Here is a 21,008-nt window from a genome sequence, read left to right as displayed (position 1 = left end):
AAAAAAAAAAACTATGGATGTCTTAAAAAAAACATCATCCATTCTCATTCCCGAGGATAGAGGGCGAGTATCAGTGTGGAGAAAAAAGCTATAAATATGTGAAATTGTCCTTTAACTGCTTACATGATGAAAGGATGACTTTTCTCTCAGCTCAGTCCTCTTCCCCCCAAAGCCTGGAAATCATCCTTCCTACAAAAACAGCTAAAAGAAGTTGTTTGGATGAGACCACAGAGTCAGAACCTTTTTTTTGTTTTTATATAATCCTACGTTCTTAAACATACTGTGCCATCACCTGCTATTTACTTATACTTGTTTGTGTCCTCTTTGCGCATTTCCAAAAGGTCTTGGCAAACTTAAATACTTTGAGGTGTTTGAGCAAACACTTTTTCTGTAAGTCACATCCTTCCTGCCTCAGTCTGGAATCCATTTCTCTTTATGTGTTAACGCCAGAATTATTTGTCTCACACTCTGTTGACAGCAGAAATAAATCAACTCTATTTCTTTGTGTGCTGACAGAAATAACAGAACAAAACAATTTTATGTCATGCTGTTCGCCATGTCTATGCCCTTTTTCTATTTTTGCTTCTTTTGTCCACATATCACAAGTACCATAAGAATGTCATCCCTTAAAGTGTGTATAATGTGTTTTTGTGTTAGTTTGTAGAATTACCTTTTCTTTTAAGAACAATCATGACTAACATACAAGTCACAAAGCAATATGATATAAAATGTATTTTTTGGATGGGATCTCCAAATTAGGGACGAGCAAGCGCCCTGCTTTCATGTTTTCTCCATAATTCACATGCAGTACATGATACCAACACACCAGGCCTAAACTATTTATGCCTTCCTCTCGTCTTTTGAGTATTTCTTTAAAGATTTATCAGTGAGATGCTTTGAACAGGCCTGATTTTGACTCTGTGTTGTGAAGATGCACCAGTTGCGCAGGGCAGAGCTCACAGTCTGCTTTTGTTTTTCACGTCCTGCCTCCTGTTACGCTCTTATGGCAGCGTCGTCATATGAAGGGTTTTAAGACGTCCGTGAGCTTTCTGTTCGTGTCAGACATGCAGAGACTCACATGGAGATCTTTGAGTCAGTGTGATGAAGAAAAATGGCCTACATCTGCCTGTCACACTGGGAACAAGCAAGGACAGCTAATGAGCCACCCTCTGTTGTTGGGTACTTAATATTTTACACTTATTCTGTTTGTTTGCTTTGTGTTCAATGCCAGACAGGGGGCTACAGCATCAGTCAGGAAACATGGTATCAGCCTCATGTTGCCTTTGCCATGTTACAAATCCACATTTTCCAAAAGCAAAAGTCACAATTCTTCTAAACTTTTGTTGTGTGTCCACATAAACTTTTCTTCTGCTGCTGCTGACAGGAGCTTCAGACTCGTCCCTTTTCCACAATCTCAAATTCTCATACATACATTTCAGTTTGTGAAACAGTTCTGGCGACGCATGATGAGCCCGGGGATTATTGTCATAGCCAACCCCAATATTATAGAATTACAGTCAGACAGAGCGACTCCTGGTGCTGCGCGGACAATTACTCTGCGGCCTGGATCTCAGTGGAAAAGCTGCATTAGAGAAAAACCTCAGTCTATCAGATGCTGAAAAAGAGGGAAGTGTTGGCAGATAATGTGTCAATACCAACCAGAGTAATCACAGCGGGGCTCAGAGGGGGTCAGACTCTGTTTTATTAGAAGGTTCCTCTCCAAGAAGAAATGTAACACCAATGGGTTCTTGCAAAACACACACAGGCTCTGGTCAAAGAAACATTTACTCTTTGCCGTTCTTTTAAGACCATTAGAAGCATTATTCAATCTGTTACTGGTCTTACTCTGGACTCTCTGGGTTAGAATAACCTTTGATGTTATCTGAAAGCATATTTCTTCAAAGGCTTTCTCAATCTGCAGGAGCCCTAATTTGAAAACCACATCTTCATATCAGATGTCTGAGGCCAGAACCTACAAGAGTTTGACGGCTCCTTGGCAACTTGATCTAAACACATTTCGAGCAGAGGTTCGCTCTCTGCTGAGTGGGCTTCAGTTCAGGCTCCACACTGCGCGGTCAGTTGCCTCCATCTTGTGGTGAATGACAAATCCTACATAAAAGCCCTGCATATTTTGAGACTAGCTGCCACACTGGTATTTGCCTCTGAAAGAGGGCACCTGAGGGTGGCAGTGTAGCTCCATATCTGAGGCACAGAGGGCCGCAGCAAGAAACAATAAGTCCAGTGACGACTGGGACCTAATATTCAAGAGGACCTGTGCACATAAAACACAGAAATTATAACTACATAATTAAAAATATATATTATGTGAGGCTATATTAGATACATTTGCTAAATAGACATGTACCAGTCAAAAGAAGTAACACTGACATTTAAAATCTTAAAAATATTAAATTCCCAAAATTAAATCTCAGAGAGGGAAACCCAAACACAAAGACAGTTTAGTTAGCATGTAAACTAATTCATCAGCTGATAATAAGGTGACAGATTTTGTCTTCATATTCACATTAAGTTTAAATTTGGTTTTTTAGCTGTTTTCTTCTGGTTTTCTTGCAGGTAATTGGTAGGCGGGGCTCATCCATCAGCACAACTGGCAGCACCTGAACCGAGTCCTCCTCAAGCACTACAAGAGCTGCTGGCTCAGGCCTCTCTGTAAGGTTTTCTTTGTGCTGTGTTGTGTTTTAGTTTCTTTCTCCTCAGGCATCCTCTCGCACACCAATGATAACCAGCTTGGTTTTGAACATATCTGGTCATGACAAGTTCTTTAATCCCATCAACCCCACTGAGCCACAAGTGGTTCAGTCATTGCTCAAACCCACAAAACTTTATTCTGAATTGAAGTTTCCAAAGATGCCAAATATGTCACAATGTATTTTTGGAAATGTGTGTAAAACAAGGAATTGATGGAATGAAGAAGCCATTAAAAACATGTAATCTTATAGATATTTTACTCACTGCTAATATTTTATAGCTTCAAAAAAAAAAAAGGTCAAAAGTCAGAACAGTTCCTATACATGTTTGATACTTCCAGACACTGAAATGAGATGGTTCTTACAAAATTAAGACTATTTAAGATGGAACTAGAAAGGCACTCAGGAAGAGCAGATATCCATCAAGGCCACTGTCAAACCACATACACCAGCCTTCAGAGAAAAAAAATCACATTCACAGTAAATGATCCTGATCTTCCTCCAGAATTTAATGGGTTTCTTCATTGGCCCACACCCTATCCCCCCTCCTAGTTCAGTGCAGATAGGCTCAGTGCTTTTTGTGTAATCCTGCTGACAAATAAACAAACAGGCGAAAACATGACCTCCCTGATGGCGGAAACTTAATTTCAACTGGTTAATACAAACTGTGCCACAGCACTGTACAGTACCATCCTTCTGTTCATGAGGAGGTTTTGCTGTTTATCCATCACTTAGGCTGTTTAACCTGTGGAGGGTTGTTATGTCCAGAGACAGTCAGAGTGGTGTTGAAGATAAACTGTCTTTGATTTCAAAGTAGACACATACACTGACTGTGAATGAATAATAATATGTATTTTTAATATACTTTTAAGATACAGCACAACAAACACCTTTTAAAGTAAAAAAAAAAATCATTTTACAGGCTCATTTATATGTAATTTCTTGATAATATTATAATAAGTAACTTATTTCTCCATGACAACTGAGTGAATTCTATCAGCTGATGACGGCCATGAGATGAGATGGGAAATGTTGCGTGAGTTAAAATGCATTTGTCAAGCTACTGTTTCCAAGGTCAGACGTGATGCTCAGCTTACTTAAAGTTCAAGTTCAACTCATCAAATCACAGAACTCTGATGAAGCTGGTGCCACTGTGGGTGAAACATTTTACTTTGGTTGGCTGAAATCATTGAAATCATAAATTAATGCTTTTTACTGTCAGGACAGGACAGATACACTCACAATACTTTGCACATTCTGGATAGAAAAACAGCTGCAACAGTGGAACATTTTCATTAATTCATTCTCTTTTTAATTGATTTTTTTTTTTTTTTTTTTTTTTTTTGCAAAACCAAAATGAAAAAACCTTAAATCAGTAAAACAAAACTTTTTTAGCAAATATGTCCTGAATGAAACAGGAAGTTAATAAATACTTTGATGAAAAGATAAAAAGCCAGCATCATTCTTTTCTCCAGACACCTTAATTAGCCAAGAAAACATGTTTTAAACTCTTCAAAGAAACTGATATGTTGTTTCTGGCCTAAGGACATTTAACAATATAAGCACATCAGGACTGTCAAGCAATTTTCAGCTGAGACCTTTTGACAGTTCACAATATCAATACACGTGCTTTAATTGCCCCCTGTAGCATTTGATGCATGTAAACAAAAATAGTAGGTTCTCTCTGGGAGGTTTCACAGATATGTCTCAGCCCCACATTGTATATTGTGTTGTGCACAAGTACAGTCACGTGTGTCGTTTGTGTGTCTGCTCTTCCAGTTCTTCTATCTTTGTGGGGACCACAGTGAGTTTTAGACCCAGAGAGAGACCATATGTCTGGAAAGTGAGTGAGTTATTCCAGATCTGTTCGACGGGTTTAGAGTTGGTTACAGAGTTGACATTAGTATCAGGGATAGAGTTAGTCAAGTACTGAGATGTTAGGGAATGCATTATGTCCTCAGTTCAGCTTTCTGTACTAATGTAATGTGGGTACTGAGGTAAAGATGAGTTAAAAACAAGCTGAACTCAGTGTATTTGTGTTTAAATGTATATTATCTGTCCATAACAGTAAATTTACCAAACAAAATCAGTTTTATCATCTATTAAAATAAATGAGAGGTTACATTAACAGACAGCACTCAGTATAACCAGCAAAATGAGTTCATTTTCATCAGGTTTTCATGTTGTAGCATACATGGATAATATCAAATATGAATCATGCATTAATGTTAACTTGTATAATTGTTTTATGGTCTATCAGGATTTGTCAGTTTTTGCTCACAAATGTGAGCTTATGATGACATTGTTAAATACTGTATACACAGTGCTGGAGACCAGGTTCACGGTGCTGGAGACCATGTTCACAGTGATGGAGACCAGGGTCACAGTGATGGAGACCAGGGTCACTGGGGCCATGGACCCACTGATATAAAGCTGATGAAAGGCTTATAATTTACACACATGTTGATCAGTTCAATGCGCACCAACTGCAAAGGCAACTCATCAGTGTCAAAGGTCTTTCTGTCACATAAGGTTCGGACAAGTTGAATCAATGTGAAGGTGCAGTTTGACAATGTGAGGATAGAATACAAATAATGAGTGTTTGATATTTCAATAACTGTTTCACTTGTTATTTATTTTATTTTATTTATTTGCTATATAAATGAATTTGAATGGCCAAAAGAAGAGAAATAAAAGCTGTAAGAAGCAGACATTAATTCTCTAAAATCCCTTGCCCTGGAAACACAAAACATGGAAACACATGGAAGATATTTTTACCTCTAAGAAAAGTTCATTACTGAAAACAAAACGTAATTACTGGGATAATCATGTCAGCATATTTGACTGATAACAAAATAACATCGTAAATGAGCAAACTGCTGCTCACTGCACTGAAAGATGTGATTACCCAATATAAAATATTTATCAGATCTAATGAGCTCAATATCTTCTACATCCAACTTCCCCAGAAGTTTAAGGAACATTTTATTGGATCATATACCATGAATTATATTTATATTACTATACATCATTAACTTAGAAAAACAGCTACATCATAATTTTATGATCCTGAATATTTAATAAGTTCATTTCCTATTGACCTAAGTCATCTTCACTTTGAATAAAAGTGAGACTAATGAGACAGTAAAACATGGCAACATACTGAAAAGTGTCTGAAGTCTTTCAGACTGTGACTTTAATTTATTTTTAAAAAGTCTATACATCAAATTAGCAGAGAATTGAACACAGAAGGCTAATGTTACAGAAGTTATTACTGCAGCCTGAGTCAGGTGTGTTGTTTGTTGACTGAGGTGAGATGATCACAGCCTCAGTCCCTCTGAGAAAACCTGAACCCAGCAGGACTCTATTGTGTCTCTGCAGGAGGTTTTGACAGGAGAAACATTTGGGAACCACTGACCCAGTCTCTGCTGAATGAGCTCGAACATGACCACACCCCCTGTTACACCGTCTGTGTCTATTGGCTGTTGGGAATTATCTGGAGCCTGGATGTGGCCACTGTCAAGGGTTTATACTATTAAAACTCCCCAAACTCCACCGTCCTCCCCGACACTTGTTGCTGCTACCTGCGCACCGCCGGGAGAGGCCACCTGAACCGCTTCAGCATTTCCTTTGGGATTTCCCGCGGGGAGTGATGAACTCCATCGACCCTCAGTCCCATCACCAGCACCAGCACCACACCTCCCCTACCGTCGGCTCTCTCCCACCCAAAGGCGCCCAGGAGGCCCCGGACATGGCCGCTGTCTACTGCGACAACTTCAGCAGCATGTACCACCAGCAGAGCCTCCAGGGCGCACAGAGACCCGCCGGCTACGGCCTCGGAGATTACGCATCGTCTCCAAACCCGTACCTGTGGCTCAACGGGCCGGGCGTCAACTCCTCCGCGTCTTACTTGCACGGCAACAACCCGGCGTCGTTCATCCCGCCCTCCTACGGCTCGCAGCGGCAGTTCATCACAAACTCACCTGGATTCGGTGGGCCCGACCTGGGCTGGCTGTCCATCGCCAGTCAGGAGGAGCTGCTGAAGCTGGTGCGGCCGCCTTACTCCTACTCTGCCCTCATAGCCATGGCCATCCAGAACGCACACGAGAAGAAGCTGACCCTGAGCCAGATTTACCAGTATGTCGCCGACAACTTCCCGTTTTATAAGAAGAGCAAAGCCGGCTGGCAGAACTCGATCCGGCACAATCTGTCTCTGAACGACTGCTTCAAGAAAGTGCCGAGGGACGAGGACGATCCAGGTACCGTGAACGCACCAGGGAAAATGTTATTAGAAATAATATGTGGCATTTAGGTTCAGTTTAGTCACCTGGAAGTTTTAATGAGGTGGAACTAGATGTGAAATAAAGTGAGCATTGAATCAAATTGATATTCTAACTTAAAAAGAAAAAAACCTTAACAACAGTAATTTATTATTAGACTTCATTGGTTTTTATAAAGCCTTATCTTAGCCTTGTCTTAACAGCATTTAACTCCATATGATAATTTTCTCTAAAAACCCTGAGCTAACACTAACTGATGCTTGGTGGTAATTTATTTATGATTTATAATCAACAAGTGGTTGAAATTTGACAGAGGTAGATACTGCAGCTGCTGTTCTTATTAAAGAAAATAGGTAAATAAAATGATAATAGTGTTCAAAAGTCAATACAGATAAATTCCTATAGATTCAAAGACAAAAAGTTATTCTAAAAACATTGTAAACAGCACAATAAAATAATGTGTTTAAAGTTTCACTGTTCGTAGTAAATATATATTTTAATTTCCTATCAATATACCTTGAATTTAGCAGCATTCAATTTCTACAAAGTAATACGTCTGTTGTACTTAAACATGACTGGAACATTGTTTTTAATTCTGACCTTTAGACTTGAATGACAGGTAACTGTAGAAAGGTGTTATTTATTATTATTATTGCTCATTTAACCTGCAGAGAGTCCAATAATCCAGAAAACGCTCAAAATGAGCTTCCAGGAAACAGAGAGAGATGTGAGATAAGTGGCAACAGCCTTGTACATTTAGATTTGAAAATAAGAAGTTTGTTGTGACAGATGGAAATTGTCTTCATGATGGATTAAGATATTGGATAAATAAGCAGTTTTGCATTTTATTTATTATTAAATATAATGTCTACATAATAGGCCCCAAAATATCAATCAGATGAAGCTGAACGTTCAAATAGTTAATATTAATATGTCACGTGTCTCATCTTCAATCACAGGAAAAGGAAACTACTGGACGTTGGACCCAAACTGTGAAAAGATGTTTGACAACGGAAATTTCCGCAGAAAAAGGAAAAGACGGTCAGATCAGAGCAGCGCAGGTGGAGCGGCAGCAGCAGCGGCGGCAGTGGGGGCCACAAAAGTCGAGGATGGCAGGGCGGCAGTGGCGGCCTCCCTGAAGCCTTCAGACAGTCCTCAGCTCCTGGGACCATCCTCTCCGGAGATGGAGGCGATGAACGAGAACCACAAGAGCTCGTCTTCATCATCACCACCTGGAGTGGCCTCGTCCGCTCCTTGTTTTAATAACTTTTACAGCAGCATGTCAACGCTCAGCTCGGGGGCCCCCAGCCGGCAGGGGTCCCTAGGACTGGTGAACGAACTGTCAAATAGGAACATTACGGCCCTGAGCCCATACCACCCCAACCCCGGTGGACAGGACACAGGGGTGTCAGAGCACAGCGAGGGCTTGCATTTCAACCGTGGAGTGTACTACAACACGTTTGGCAGTGGCCAGAGCGGACAGTTCAACAGCCACTTCTACAACAGCTTCAGCGTCAACAGCCTGATTTATCCCAGGGAAGGGACTGAGCTATAGGAGCTGCCTCACCACAACCTCACACTCTTTTAGGGACTTCCTGCTTCGTGAATCCCCCTGAAAAACACACATGCACACATATTCTACGTGCATTTCAGCAGAGAGGCCAGAGTGCAGGCGAGGTTACGGCTTCTCTGCACCCTGAACACAACGCTCACTTCACTGATCACTTCACAGGAGAGATCAGAGAAGATAAAGTATTTTAGTTACACTTGATTTAACTTGACAAATGCCCTGAGATAACGTCTGTTGTGATTTGACGCTACATAAATAAGAACTGACTGGACTTGACAAGCACTCAAACTGTGGAAACACCAGACGGAGCGTCAAACAGAAAATGAGCACTTATCTTTTTTTATTTCTTTATTATGTCTATATCAAAGCTCCTACTTTGCTCTTAATGCTAAAAATATATTTGCAAAGTAAGACAACCACTGAAAACTTGTAATTTTTTTTTTTTCAAATATTTTAAACATCTATTTTACTTTTTTTCCAACAGTTTCAACGGAAACTTCCCCAAGTTTTATTGTCATAACTACTCTGTCATGTTTAAAATGTAAATGTACATTTGATGCCAAAACCAGCCCATATTTCTTTGGAGCAGGTAAATTCTCACGGTTGATTACACATGTTGAAACTGTTCATTCATAACCAACACAAATCTGCCAAAGTTGCCTTTGTGAGACCGTCATTACCTCAAAACGACAATCACATGAGATGAGCGTGCCCTGCTGTAAAGGGTTCATATTTACAGTTTTCCAAATGCAGCAATAATTGATTTGACACAAAATATGATCCGCCTTATTTTTATATCCTCCATGTCGACTGAAACCACAGCACTAAGGCTCATGTAAATGCTTTATACAGTAAATGTGTATTTTTGTAAATTATAAAGATAGTTTGAGACTATTTATGCTATTTATGCTAATAGGCATTTTTTCTACTGTTGTCTGAACATAGTTTGATTAAAGCAGAAGTGAATGATATTAGCTTACAAAATGTGCCGAGAACAGTATCACTAAAACCCCAGATGTCATAAATATATATATTAAAAACTATATGCTGTGTCATGGTCTCTCTCAGGATTCAATGTGACAATCATTGAATGGCTTTTGTATCTATTGTTGTCTTTTTTTATCTTTATACAGTACATACAGCTTACAGGCAGTTTTCAACTGTGATTATAAATAAATATCATGTGGTCTCGATTCTATTGTCATGCATCATTTCCAAATAGGGCATCAGTGTATTCAGTTCTTCATTATAATTTGAATGCAAATTGACTTTAATCTGGTATTAATTACTTCTACTCCATTTCATCTCAATGTAGCCTCTTAGCAGTTACATTAAAAACAACAAAAACATCCCTGCAGTATGTAGTTGTGTTTCTGCAGGCTTTTTTTTTTTTTTTTACTGTTTTTTAAACTTTAAACTGTTCTCCAGACACAGCCTGATCATACATACTTTTCAAACAACCTTCAGTTTGTGTGATTTTAACATATTTCATCAGAGCACAAAAGCAGTATTTATAATTCCTCGTCCTATTCTCTCTCATAATTTATCTGCCTTGCTGAGCGCATGGTGCCAAATTCACGTGTCACACAAGTGATTCAAGATCAAGTTCACATCCAACTAAAACAAAATTAATCTACCCGTCTCTTTTACTTTATTGAATCAGCTCCTCTTCCTGTCAGGTCAGAGATTAGTGTTGAGGAATAATGTTGCTCTCCGAAGACAACTGTGTTGCTGAAAAACACTTAAATCGTCTTTTAAGGGTTGTCTAATTTCTGTTGCTGGGAAGTGGGACCGTTGCCCAGCCACACTGGCTGACCCCCAAAACTAAACCCTCATCTGGTGCCACTAATACCCTCTTATGAATCTAAGCAGGTCAAAAAAGATGCTGCAATTTTTTTTTATGAACAAAAACAAGTGTTCAGGATAATGCTTTATTTTGAAGGTTGGTGGTTTCCTTGTAATTTCCTCAGAGGTTTTCCAGATGAAAATATGTAATTTGGTATAAATCATAGCCATAATTTGGGACCGTGTTCAATTGGTGTAATGCATTCAAATGCATTGCATGTTTAATAAAGGGGTCTTTTAGTTCGCTCACAGGTGGTCAGTTTAATCTGCAGAATTTTACAAAGCATACATTTTAACATGTATGGAGAAAAAAGAAATTTATATTTGTCAGGGTTTAAAGGAAGCTTTTCTTTCAGGGAAATTCCCGTTTTTTCCTACAATTAAATACTTTAAATAATTCTTTTCACCAGTGTCTGAAAATCTTATTTTTTATTTAAAAAGAATTTTAGATTTTTTACAGATTACATCCTCAAAAATGGTAAATGGTTCAGATAGTTTTAACATCACACATCACTGAAATCCCATCCTTAGAGTATATTCTTAAATGTGAGTTTATCTGTACTGAATGAAAACTCCTGATCTCATGTCACACTTCGAACATGTCCTCCAGTGCCGTGGACAGGGAATCTGAGGGGCGAAGCTTCGGCAAAATCAAGAGAGAAAGTTCAAGTTTGGAGGTGAGCCAAGCTCCCTGCAAAGACACTGCAGTTGACAGACGTCTTGATTCAGAAAACACTGAAACAATAGAGCTATTGTCCTCAGTCCTTCACGCCAATCTGCATGTATCAATTAGGGACTCTCTGAAGATATCCCCCTTAGACCGATGGGGTTTAAGCATCTCTTTTGTCTCCATTCTCAGGCAGTGTTTGCCCCAAATTAAGAGGAGGCCATCTTGCTTTGTTCTTGTTAAGAAACGACGCATCAAGAAATTCCCTCTGCAAATATTTGCCACCCATTGTGCAGATTAGCGACAACGATTTGACCATTTATTTAGTTTTCACTGTGTATGATTCACACCAGGCATGAGTTCAAGGTACTTAAGTGTTATGCCGTGAAACTGATATGATAGCACTTTCCCAGCGTCTCAGGTTTGGCCCTTAGTGGATTTAAAAGAAGTTCATAATTGTCAAAATTAATGCTCAATAAATGGTAAAAAAACACACAAAAAAAACAAGTAAAGCACCTTTGTTTTTGTCCTGTGTCACTTTTATTCACCAGTGGATAAATATATATAATTGTTAAAAGTGCCATGTAATTTTTTTTTCCTCATGCCATGTACTTGTTGAGCCCTTGTTTAATTAATCATACCATGATTTTTGCTACTAGACCCTGCTAATTAAAGCTATGAATTTAGCTCTTCATAAACACCAGCACGACTCATACTGCTATAATATGGATTAGTCAACCTTCACTCTATCTCTCTGATAGTCGGAAACATGTCGTCTCCTCGGTGCAGGGCTGCTCTCGAAGGCCATAATGACTCCTAAACCACAATCTGATGACCCAGATCTGACTGTAGAGGTCAAACATGCAGGCATTTCCAAAACTTTTCCACTCTGGCAGGCTTCACCAGCGCTTTCCGGTGAATGAGGACCCCCGCTGCCAAGTGTGAACGTCTCTATTAGTGGGGATCCACTGACCCAGGCTCTGTTTGATCACTTTCTTTTGCGCCTGGAACATCGTACACCCCGTCCTCATTTGGCACCGGCGCAGCTCTAACGGGTGACATTTGAAAAGCGGCATTGTTGGTCCGGCTGGGAAGCAGGTTGAATACGGGTCCATGGGTGCTATTTAAAGGGCTGACTGTATGCTGTAGGTTCATGTCCTAAAACAACCCCATAGGACGCCCAAGACAAATTGTTCCTCAGATAATGGACGGGGGAAGAGGTGACGCCTCACTAATGAGAAACATCTTAGATGGAGCGCAGAAGGCAACTTGTCTGCGTTGCCAGCATGTTTCACGTGAAGGGCTAGGGATCAACCTCATCAAGGATCTCTGACTGTGATGTTAAATAAGGACAGCAGAGTGATGCTGTGTCAGACGAGTGGCTCACTTCGGGACACAGGTCGCCAGCGTCCTCAAATGATCCACAAGGGCAAACGAAAATTTTGAGAGTTTTGTTTTGTTTGGCAGGAATCTTCAAAAACAGGGAACTTTTCTTTTTTTTCTAAATCAAAGTGGTACCTGTTAAAGTTCACTCTGCTGTAATCCTTTAGCACCAGCAGCACGCTCATTATCACCTGTCGGTCCTTTTACCAGTGTTTTACAGAAACTACTCTAGAGGAATGACACAGGTAAAAAAAAATCAGACTGAATCTGGTTAGTCAGGCTTACTGCTCCCTGGCTTCCAACCTGGGTCAGCAGAGGTCAACCTGACACTTTTGTATTCTTACAAAAGTTTTCTCCACTGCCATTTACTGTCAGTTTATAGATCATCATATGCTAGTGGTAAAACTAGAATGAAATGTGACCATTAAAAAAATGTTTTTAATTTAAATCGAAATCTTTATAAAATGATTTTTAAGCAAATTTCTTCAATAGTGCAACAAGTCCAAAGCAGAAAGTACAAGTAACAGAATATCAGACACAATGTACTTCAACAGTAGGTTTAAACAGTGGTGCAGGCAGCATTCAGATCCTTTGATTAAGAGTATATTATAAAAATAATTCCATAAGTCCTGCATTGGAAATGTTGTGTAAAAAATGCACAGTATTTTTAACAAACTGTAGTTAAAGTATCAGAGTGCTGCAGAAAAGATTGTAATAATATCATATATTACATTATTGGACTATTATTATTACTGATCTAAAAAGAAAATGTCAGCAAAATGTTGACTTCATGTCTCTGTGATGTTCAATTCAGTGGTTTCTGTTGGATGTTGTGCATTAAAAAGTCAGAAAACAGTAAAGTGGAAGATGTATAAGTGGAGGAATGAGAGTGGGGGGTGTGTGAAGGAAAACATCTTGATGGGTAGTGTCTGGAAAGGAGGTTGAAGTTGGGGCGGGGAGGCTTGATCGTGGGGTGGCTCGGGGGGGTCCTGAGTATGATTTGATCCTGGAAGGCTCAATTAAGTGGTTCGTTTACCCCTCGTGTGGAGCTGGTGAATTGGAGCCAGGTCAGCTCCGGGTTGAGGTGTTGTTCATTATTTTTCCGCCTGTCGGATCCCATGAGCGGCCGCTGGAGACGGTGGCTGCTCGGCGGCCGGGGAGCAAAGGGCCTGCCGGTGGGGTACGTCAAACACACTCAAAGCCTCTCCCCTTGCCTGGGGGATTATGATCAACAAAGCATGTCCCACACCTGCACCGGCCAGCACAATGGAAACTCCGCGGGCCAATGGAGACGCAGGGAGAGACCAGTTATTAGAGGCCCCCACCAATGAAATGGATTACATTAACCCCTTCTGTTGTTCTTCCTCCCAGAGCTTAAACATTGAACTGACAGACTCCACATCCCATTGAGAAAAATCCTGGTAACACTTTGTAACAATAGCTTTATTCCAGTTTATCCACCAATGAGGAAGTATTGTGTCTCTGCTGTGTGATGACTTGATGAAGTGCTGTGAAGCTGTGCTGAAAGTTTGGGCGACTGGTTTTATCAACAGCTGTTGACTGTACAAAGTGAAAAACAAGTTTATAGACTGAACTGAAGAAGCTTCGAAAGACGACACAAAAGTGAACATGAGGATCAGCAGGAGTCAGCTTTACTTTTTAATCTCAAGCAGTCAACAACGTGTCAAAAGACCTACAAGGTCTCCTCAGTGTGCAGGTGGAGCAGCCCAGTAGAGTAGCCAGGTGTCCAGCCATGGAGAGACTTAAGTGTAATTATAAGGATCTGAAAGTGAGGTTACTCCCTGTAGTCTTGAAAAATGGCTGTAAAAGGTTTTTAGTTTGGGTCTTTGTGAAGAACATGTAGATGATTGGCTGCTGACTTGTTATCCAAGCTCCCAGGAAGACTGCCGGCCTGCGTGGAAACTCTGCCTTAGTGGCCACACTCAGTACTGCAAGCTGACATGGCGCACACACTGCCCACAGAGAGGTTTCCCCAATACATGTTAGTTACAAAAGGAACACAATTTTTCATAATAATAAAGAAATCATAATAAAGAAATGACCAATGACTTTTTTTAATTAAGATTTCATCTATCAGGTTGAACATAACTTAAAGTCTCCATCTCAGCAGAATCAGTCAATTATTTTATACAGTTTTTACACATTTAAGACAGAAACCACTGACTTTCATGAGAAAATAAAAGCATGTTGCAAAACCCAATGAAAGTTAGTGGCAAACAGCTCAGTCAGTCGCAGTCAGGTGGGGCTATGTGTTAAAACCCAGTTTGCATTTTCACATGTGAGCTGTTCTCTCTTACTCCTACAACAAGCTAACGGCTGCCTGGATGGAAGGAAAGAGTGTGCGTTCAGTGTGTGTCTGAAACAATATCAGTGTGTGTTTAGAATAAGGTTAGTATGTGTTTGAAACAGTCAAACCTCAGTCTGCATTTGAAACTATTTCATGATGCATTTGAAATAATGTGTGTGTGCATTTGAACCAAATTCAGTGTAAATGTGAAACAATCACAAAGTTCTTCATTATGCAGTTGAAAATCAGCAAAATGTGTGTTGTGGTTAATGAATTAAATTACACAAAGCACCTGCATGTTCCTGTGAGCTTATTCTGCTTTATCACTCAGTGTAATCTGCTCTGGCTAAGAGCATCATCTGATTGTGTCAGCTTAGCTGCACAGCTTTGCTCTATGTGCTGTAAACTGTAATGTTTCAGTGTTTATCAGAATAAAACCGCTCCATATTCTCCGTATCTCATTCCTCAAACTGTATCAACAAGTAAACAGCGTTGTTTACCCATAACTGTGCAGTGGTATCGTAGCCTCTGAGTGTGTTTGGGGTTTGTTTCAGATGTGTTTTGGAACAACAGAGCAGGAGGATACTCAAATATTTTCAAGCAAGGAGGGTGCCAGTCCCCAGGGAAGCCGTCATGGGCGAATTAGACTGAAGCTCAGAGGAATGTACATCGCTGCCCTCGTCTTCACCCCCTCCCCATACTCCCACCACCACCTCCCCATGCCCTCCACACACACACACACACACACACACACACACACTCCCTCCTCCTCTCTTTTCTCCTTTAATTGGGCCCGTTCTCCTGGCACCTCTCCAGATCACACTGTCACTTTACACTGTGTAATAAGCTATTAGCCACAGCCGGACCGGGCTCCGCCGCCACCCCACGCTAATCGACATGGACATGGTCATTGTGTGAGACTGGGACTAAGGACAGCACAGTCTGGCTATTGTTATTGCCTGGACCTCGGAGCCCTGGACGCCCACGCCCCGGCTCACAGAGAGACAAGGGGGGAAGAGAAGGGGAGGTAAACAGACAGGGAGATCAAGGAGAGGTGAACTCACTCTCACTGCCCCCTAGGAAACAACAAAACAAACTGTAACACCTTCGGTTCAGCCATCTTGCTTTGGCAAAAATATGACTTTCTGCCTCGTCCCAAAACAATGGAGCACCTGTTCGAAAATTAGACCCCAGTTCAGCTGCAACCGCTCCAGCATTTCACCAAACAGTTTATCATGAACGTACTTTATCAAATCAGAACCACTAATTTATGAGCAGTTTGAAGTCATTTTTTCAGTTATTCTTTCCTGTCATCTTGGGTCAAGGAGCAAAATACACTCTTCAGCTTGAACGTATGTATCTTCATTGATGCTGTAGACTTCACATTGATTTCCCAGTCACAAACACACTTCACTCATCCTGCTAAAATTTACATGGATTGCACTGAATAATTTGCCTCTCATTCACCTTCACACACACACACACACACACACACACACACACACACTCTCTCTCTCTCTCACACCCACACACACCACAAAGTGGTGGTTGTGAGCATGTGACTTAAAAACAAAATCCATACAAGTCAGATTGAAAAATAATCTTCGGCAAATCACAGCAACAGCATTTGTTAGCATCTTTGCAGTTTCTCAAGCTTTTTACTCTGTGCTTTTATTTATTCATCATCATTATTACTTTTTGCTGTGGTTTTCAAACTCCCTCAGTGAAACCTTTAAGTTCACTTTAATTTACACTAGGATTTAGGTATTTCATTGCCATGCTGCACATTAGACTTTGCCCAGTGCCAGATTTGTTAGATATGATAGACTCAAGACTCGACAGTAACCCCAAGAGCAAGATATATTTTCTTGACTTCAGTTAGTCTGAGCGTGACCACCCCAGAGTCTCAGGGCCGCTGCATAAACACAGATATATGAATTATTAGTGTTAGTCTGGTTGAAGTGCCTTTTTCCTTTGGCAGTAATGACAGGCAGGATTTAACAAAACTGCACTGTGCTGTTTTCACATATTTGTGATATATTTGCTATATTAGACAGACATTATTTGTGCTGGACAGATACCTGCAGCTCTTTGATCCGAACGCATCTGATATCTTTTCACTGCGTGATGGAACTGAGGAGGGAACCTTCATAAACCATGTTACATCTCCCGAACAAGTCCCGACACCTCCAGGCAGAAAATCAAGGGGTTAGATGAGGCCTTGGCACTGCAGCCTGTCTGAGGTGCTAATACTTGCACACAGCCTTGGCAGGGAGGGAGACAGAGCTGTATTTTATGTTGGGGATGTACAGACACATTCACATTCATCACCGAGTGTCAATCTCTCATTTGTCAGGACGAGATTCTGAAGTTTTGCTGCTGCAGAACTGATCAACAGACACATAAATCAAATGTAAGGAAGTTTGTTTATAGGAACAGAGCTTAATTACTCCGCTGGAAACCCAAATAAATAATGAAGTTTTTTTTTTAGGGTTTTGTACATCTTGATATCAAAGATGTTTTAGTTTCTGCATGTGTGTGTTTGAGTCTGTGGAAGTGTGTTTGGAGGAATGCTGCAGGGGATGGAGGGCAGGCTGGGGCAGAGCTATGAACAGGTGCATGATGGGGGTTAGTCCGGGGAGGAGCCCCTGTGGTTCAGTGTGAGGGATTGACAGTGGGAGTGTGTGCGGTTAGACGTGGGGTGGGGACAGGGGGGAGTCTTTACCTCCAAAACTTGAACTACACATCTTCAAACAAATGTTACACGTATAGAAAACCTTCCACCTCTTTTATCAACTTTAATCAATCTGCAGCAAAAATGTGTTTGTGCTGACATAAAGCAGAGTTGATATATTAACATGTGTGAACCAGATATGATGTTGCCATAAAATGTGCTTTCTGTGCAAGAAAATGAACTCTTTCTAAACTTAGAATTTATGAAATGTTTGCATCACTGTAATAAAGTTATCGTTTTCTATCAGTATTTATTGCAAAAAATACATCATGTATCTGAATGTAGGAAACTGGGATACATCCAAGAGTCAAGTCAGTTTAGTTTTTAGCATGTTGATGCGAACAGTCCCAACCATCTGCTTATATACAGGCAGGAAACAAAAGCAACAGGTTTAACTTACAAAAATGATGAAAGGCAGATTTTGAGAATATGAAAGTGAATGTCAGAGTTATGGAAAAATCATTTCCTGTAAACTTTTCTTGCTTCAATCATCCCTTCAACGCTAGATTCTCATCATTATTAATATATGTGTTATTTAGAAGGGATTCTTGCTGTATGTTCTCATACCTATAATATGAACACTCTGCATCTCACAATTCTGTGACTTTCTTATCTATCTATTTATTTTGCAACCCCAAATCCCTAAATTACACACACACGCACACACACACGCACACACACACACACACACACACACACACACACACACACACACACACACACACACACACACACACACACCCTTCCTGCCTCCTCCCTCTAATCCAGCCCCCTCTGAGCTCAGGGTCCTGGGGAAAGGTTCATCCAGAGGGCGGAATCAGCCTCCATGGCAAACTAAGAGCTGAGGAGGTGGGGAGGGGGGCATTCAGTAAAGAAAGGTGGGGGGGGGGGGTAGAGCATCACTCTTGATGGTTCCAGTAGGAATGATGGTGGTAAGTGTGTGTGTGTTGGAGGTTCACTGGTTCTGAGGTTCCTCACCCACATTTGTCTGGGTTCACTGCTCCGAGCCTCTGCTCTCAGGTCACAGGCGAACCAGACTGAGGCCACAGATTCTGGAGGGAAGGAAGACGTTCGACTGTCTGGAGTTAAACTGAAAGACAGTTTCAGAGGGATCTAAAAAAAAAAGGACAACGAGCCTTTAACTGAATGGTTTAAATGCAGTCATGACTATAACTGCTGCTGTATTATTGGCCTATGATTTATGATCTGATCACACCGGTTTACAGAGAAATCATAACCAGAACTGAGTCAAAATAAAAGGTTTTGGTGGGAGACATTTAAAGCTTTGATATTTATTTTAAATACCAGTGGTTTTGAATGTTAGATTCCATTAATTACAAATCATGTATATGTAAAACTGTTACTACTTTTTCAAATCATAGTTTTTAAATTAATTTCCATCATTTCCAGTCCTCCTAGTATAGCAGCTGTTTTAACTTATTATATCATCAGAAAATGATCATGCCTGAAACATGCTGAAGATAGATGACCCTTCCAAATGTTTTACTGTCTTAAAGAAATTACTCAAATTACTGAAACGAAATGATTTTGCAGTGAGGGCGTATTGCATTATGTTACATCAAAGGACAGATTTGAGCAGCAGGCAAAAGTATGTTTTCTGAAAAGGATAAAGCAGCTTTGTCTTTTCTTGCATTGTTTTGCAGCTGTGACAGAAATCTTAGATATGGAGCCTCTTTGACCACATCATCCACTTTTCATGACTCAGCAAGTTGATTTTCATACCAGGAGGAAATGAACTGGAGTCAGTTGCCACTTGGAAGACAGGAAATCAATTTCAAACCATTTCCACCTGGAGTTTGCCCAGTACAACCAGAGCTGGCTGTTCCACTGGAGCAATGACAGGTTACATGCCTTGCTCAGGAGCACCACACTTACAGAGAGAGGGAACAGGAAGAGGAGTGACTGCAGTAGGTGTGTGTGTGTGTGTGTGTGTGTGTGTGTGTGTGTGTGTGTGTGTGTGTGTGTGTGTGTGTGTGTGTGTGTGTGTATTGTTTACAGTTTACACAGCAGCAACACTGGCAGAGCATCAAAACCATATTTCTTGTTGTTATGAGGTAAAAACAACCCCCAACTGGAGGCGGGGCAGAACAAAGCCCCTGCACGCTGTCTGTCATCCACGAGACCCACCAGTCCACAACAGTCCAGACCCTGGAGGGAGGACGTTCTACCCAGAGGGTAACATTAATAAGTGATAACGTAACGATTTGGGACACTTCACATTTCACTTAATAATCAATCATTATTCAGTTTATTCAACTCACTGAGAACAAGCCAGACTGAGATACTTCTGAGTGAAAAGGTTAGGATAGGGGGTCTGCATAAGTCTCATGTTTGCCGTGCAGTGTTTTCTCCATCTCATGTTGGGGAGCAGAGCTGCAGCCGGTCATTTCTGCCGCCTGTGTTGGTAACACTATGAACACTGAAGCAAAAGTGACTTGCTTTAAAGGGTCAGACCCTAAAAGCAACATAAAGTTACAAAAACCTCCTGGAAAACTGTTTGTGCTGAACATTTGAACATTGATAATAACAGTGTGTTTAAGAAGAATTGATTCTGTGTCTTTCTGTGTGCATGTAGTCCTCTGTCATGGCTGTCATATCTACTAACACCTAACAGTCAGCTGACAGGACGGCCAGAAAGACAACAGCCTGACATTATTAAAGATTAAATCAGTTACTTGCATCAGAGATAAAGTCATTTTCCTGTCAAAAGTGGTAAAGTTAACATTCATGACGACTGCCAGTTCTCCCACTCCTCATAAGTCTCCCCTCTGACTCAGTACTAATCTGAAGTGGTGTTCTGTCCCATCACAGGTTACAGCGTCTGGAGTCTTGGTGAATTTGTAGGCCACCTGATTGAAACTCACAGAAAGGGAAAAAGGGATATGGTCTGTGGGATGCCTGTGTGTGTGTGTGTGTGTGTGTGTGTGAACCAAAGGGTGGGCAGGGGGGGCAAGCTGGAAAGCCCCCAGTGCAGGTGCAATCCAGGGCCATCCGCGACGCTCCGTCAGCTTCGCGCCGGGCCAGTGAGGGGTTCAGACAGGGGGGTGGAGGGTGAGATCTTCTCACCCCGCTGGCCTTCTCCTGCGAAGCAGAGCTGGTAATTTGGACAGAAAACTGGATTTGTGCCCGGCGGCCCAGCAGAGCCTGGGCAGCAAGGCAGTGAAGCAGCCCACGGTCGGGGCTCACAGCAGGGGACAGGGGCTGAACTCAGGATGACCAATATGTTTTCATTCGTTCATTCATTTTGCTTTTCCTCAGATTGCCTCTCTATCCCTCCTGTTCTCTCACTCTGCAGATCCACTTTTCTGTGATCGGCTTAGTCTGCCTCGGCTCATATAGATGGATCATCGACTCCATTGTCAATAGTGCATACCGATGGAAAAACTGTTTACCTCTGAATTAGGCCATTCATCTAATTCTAATTCTTAAGAAAAAAAAACTCTGAACAGAGCTGAGAGGAGCTGTGATCAGTTACTTCATTCACGATTAAAG

At 41.1% G+C, this 21,008-nt stretch overlaps 1 protein-coding gene across 1 annotated transcript; it reads left to right on the top strand.

The window, feature by feature from the left end:
* The first annotated feature begins 6,165 nt into the window (after positions 1 to 6,165).
* foxi2 (forkhead box I2) lies at positions 6,166 to 9,751 on the top strand. Its single transcript, XM_071498882.1, has 2 exons — positions 6,166 to 6,967; positions 7,948 to 9,751. Exons 1-2 carry the CDS (start codon positions 6,361 to 6,363, stop codon positions 8,541 to 8,543), a joined length of 1,203 nt encoding a protein of 400 aa, XP_071354983.1. The 5' UTR covers positions 6,166 to 6,360; the 3' UTR covers positions 8,544 to 9,751.
* The last annotated feature ends 11,257 nt before the right edge of the window (positions 9,752 to 21,008 follow it).

The sequence above is a fragment of the Trachinotus anak genome, unplaced genomic scaffold (genome assembly GCF_046630095.1).
Source record: "Trachinotus anak isolate AG129_WGS33_773 ecotype Australia unplaced genomic scaffold, CSIRO_AGI_Tana_v1 ptg000015l, whole genome shotgun sequence".
Lineage (NCBI taxonomy): Eukaryota > Metazoa > Chordata > Actinopteri > Carangiformes > Carangidae > Trachinotus > Trachinotus anak.
The sequence above is the reverse complement of the archived record's forward strand: the minus strand, read 5'-3'. Positions and strand labels throughout refer to the sequence as shown.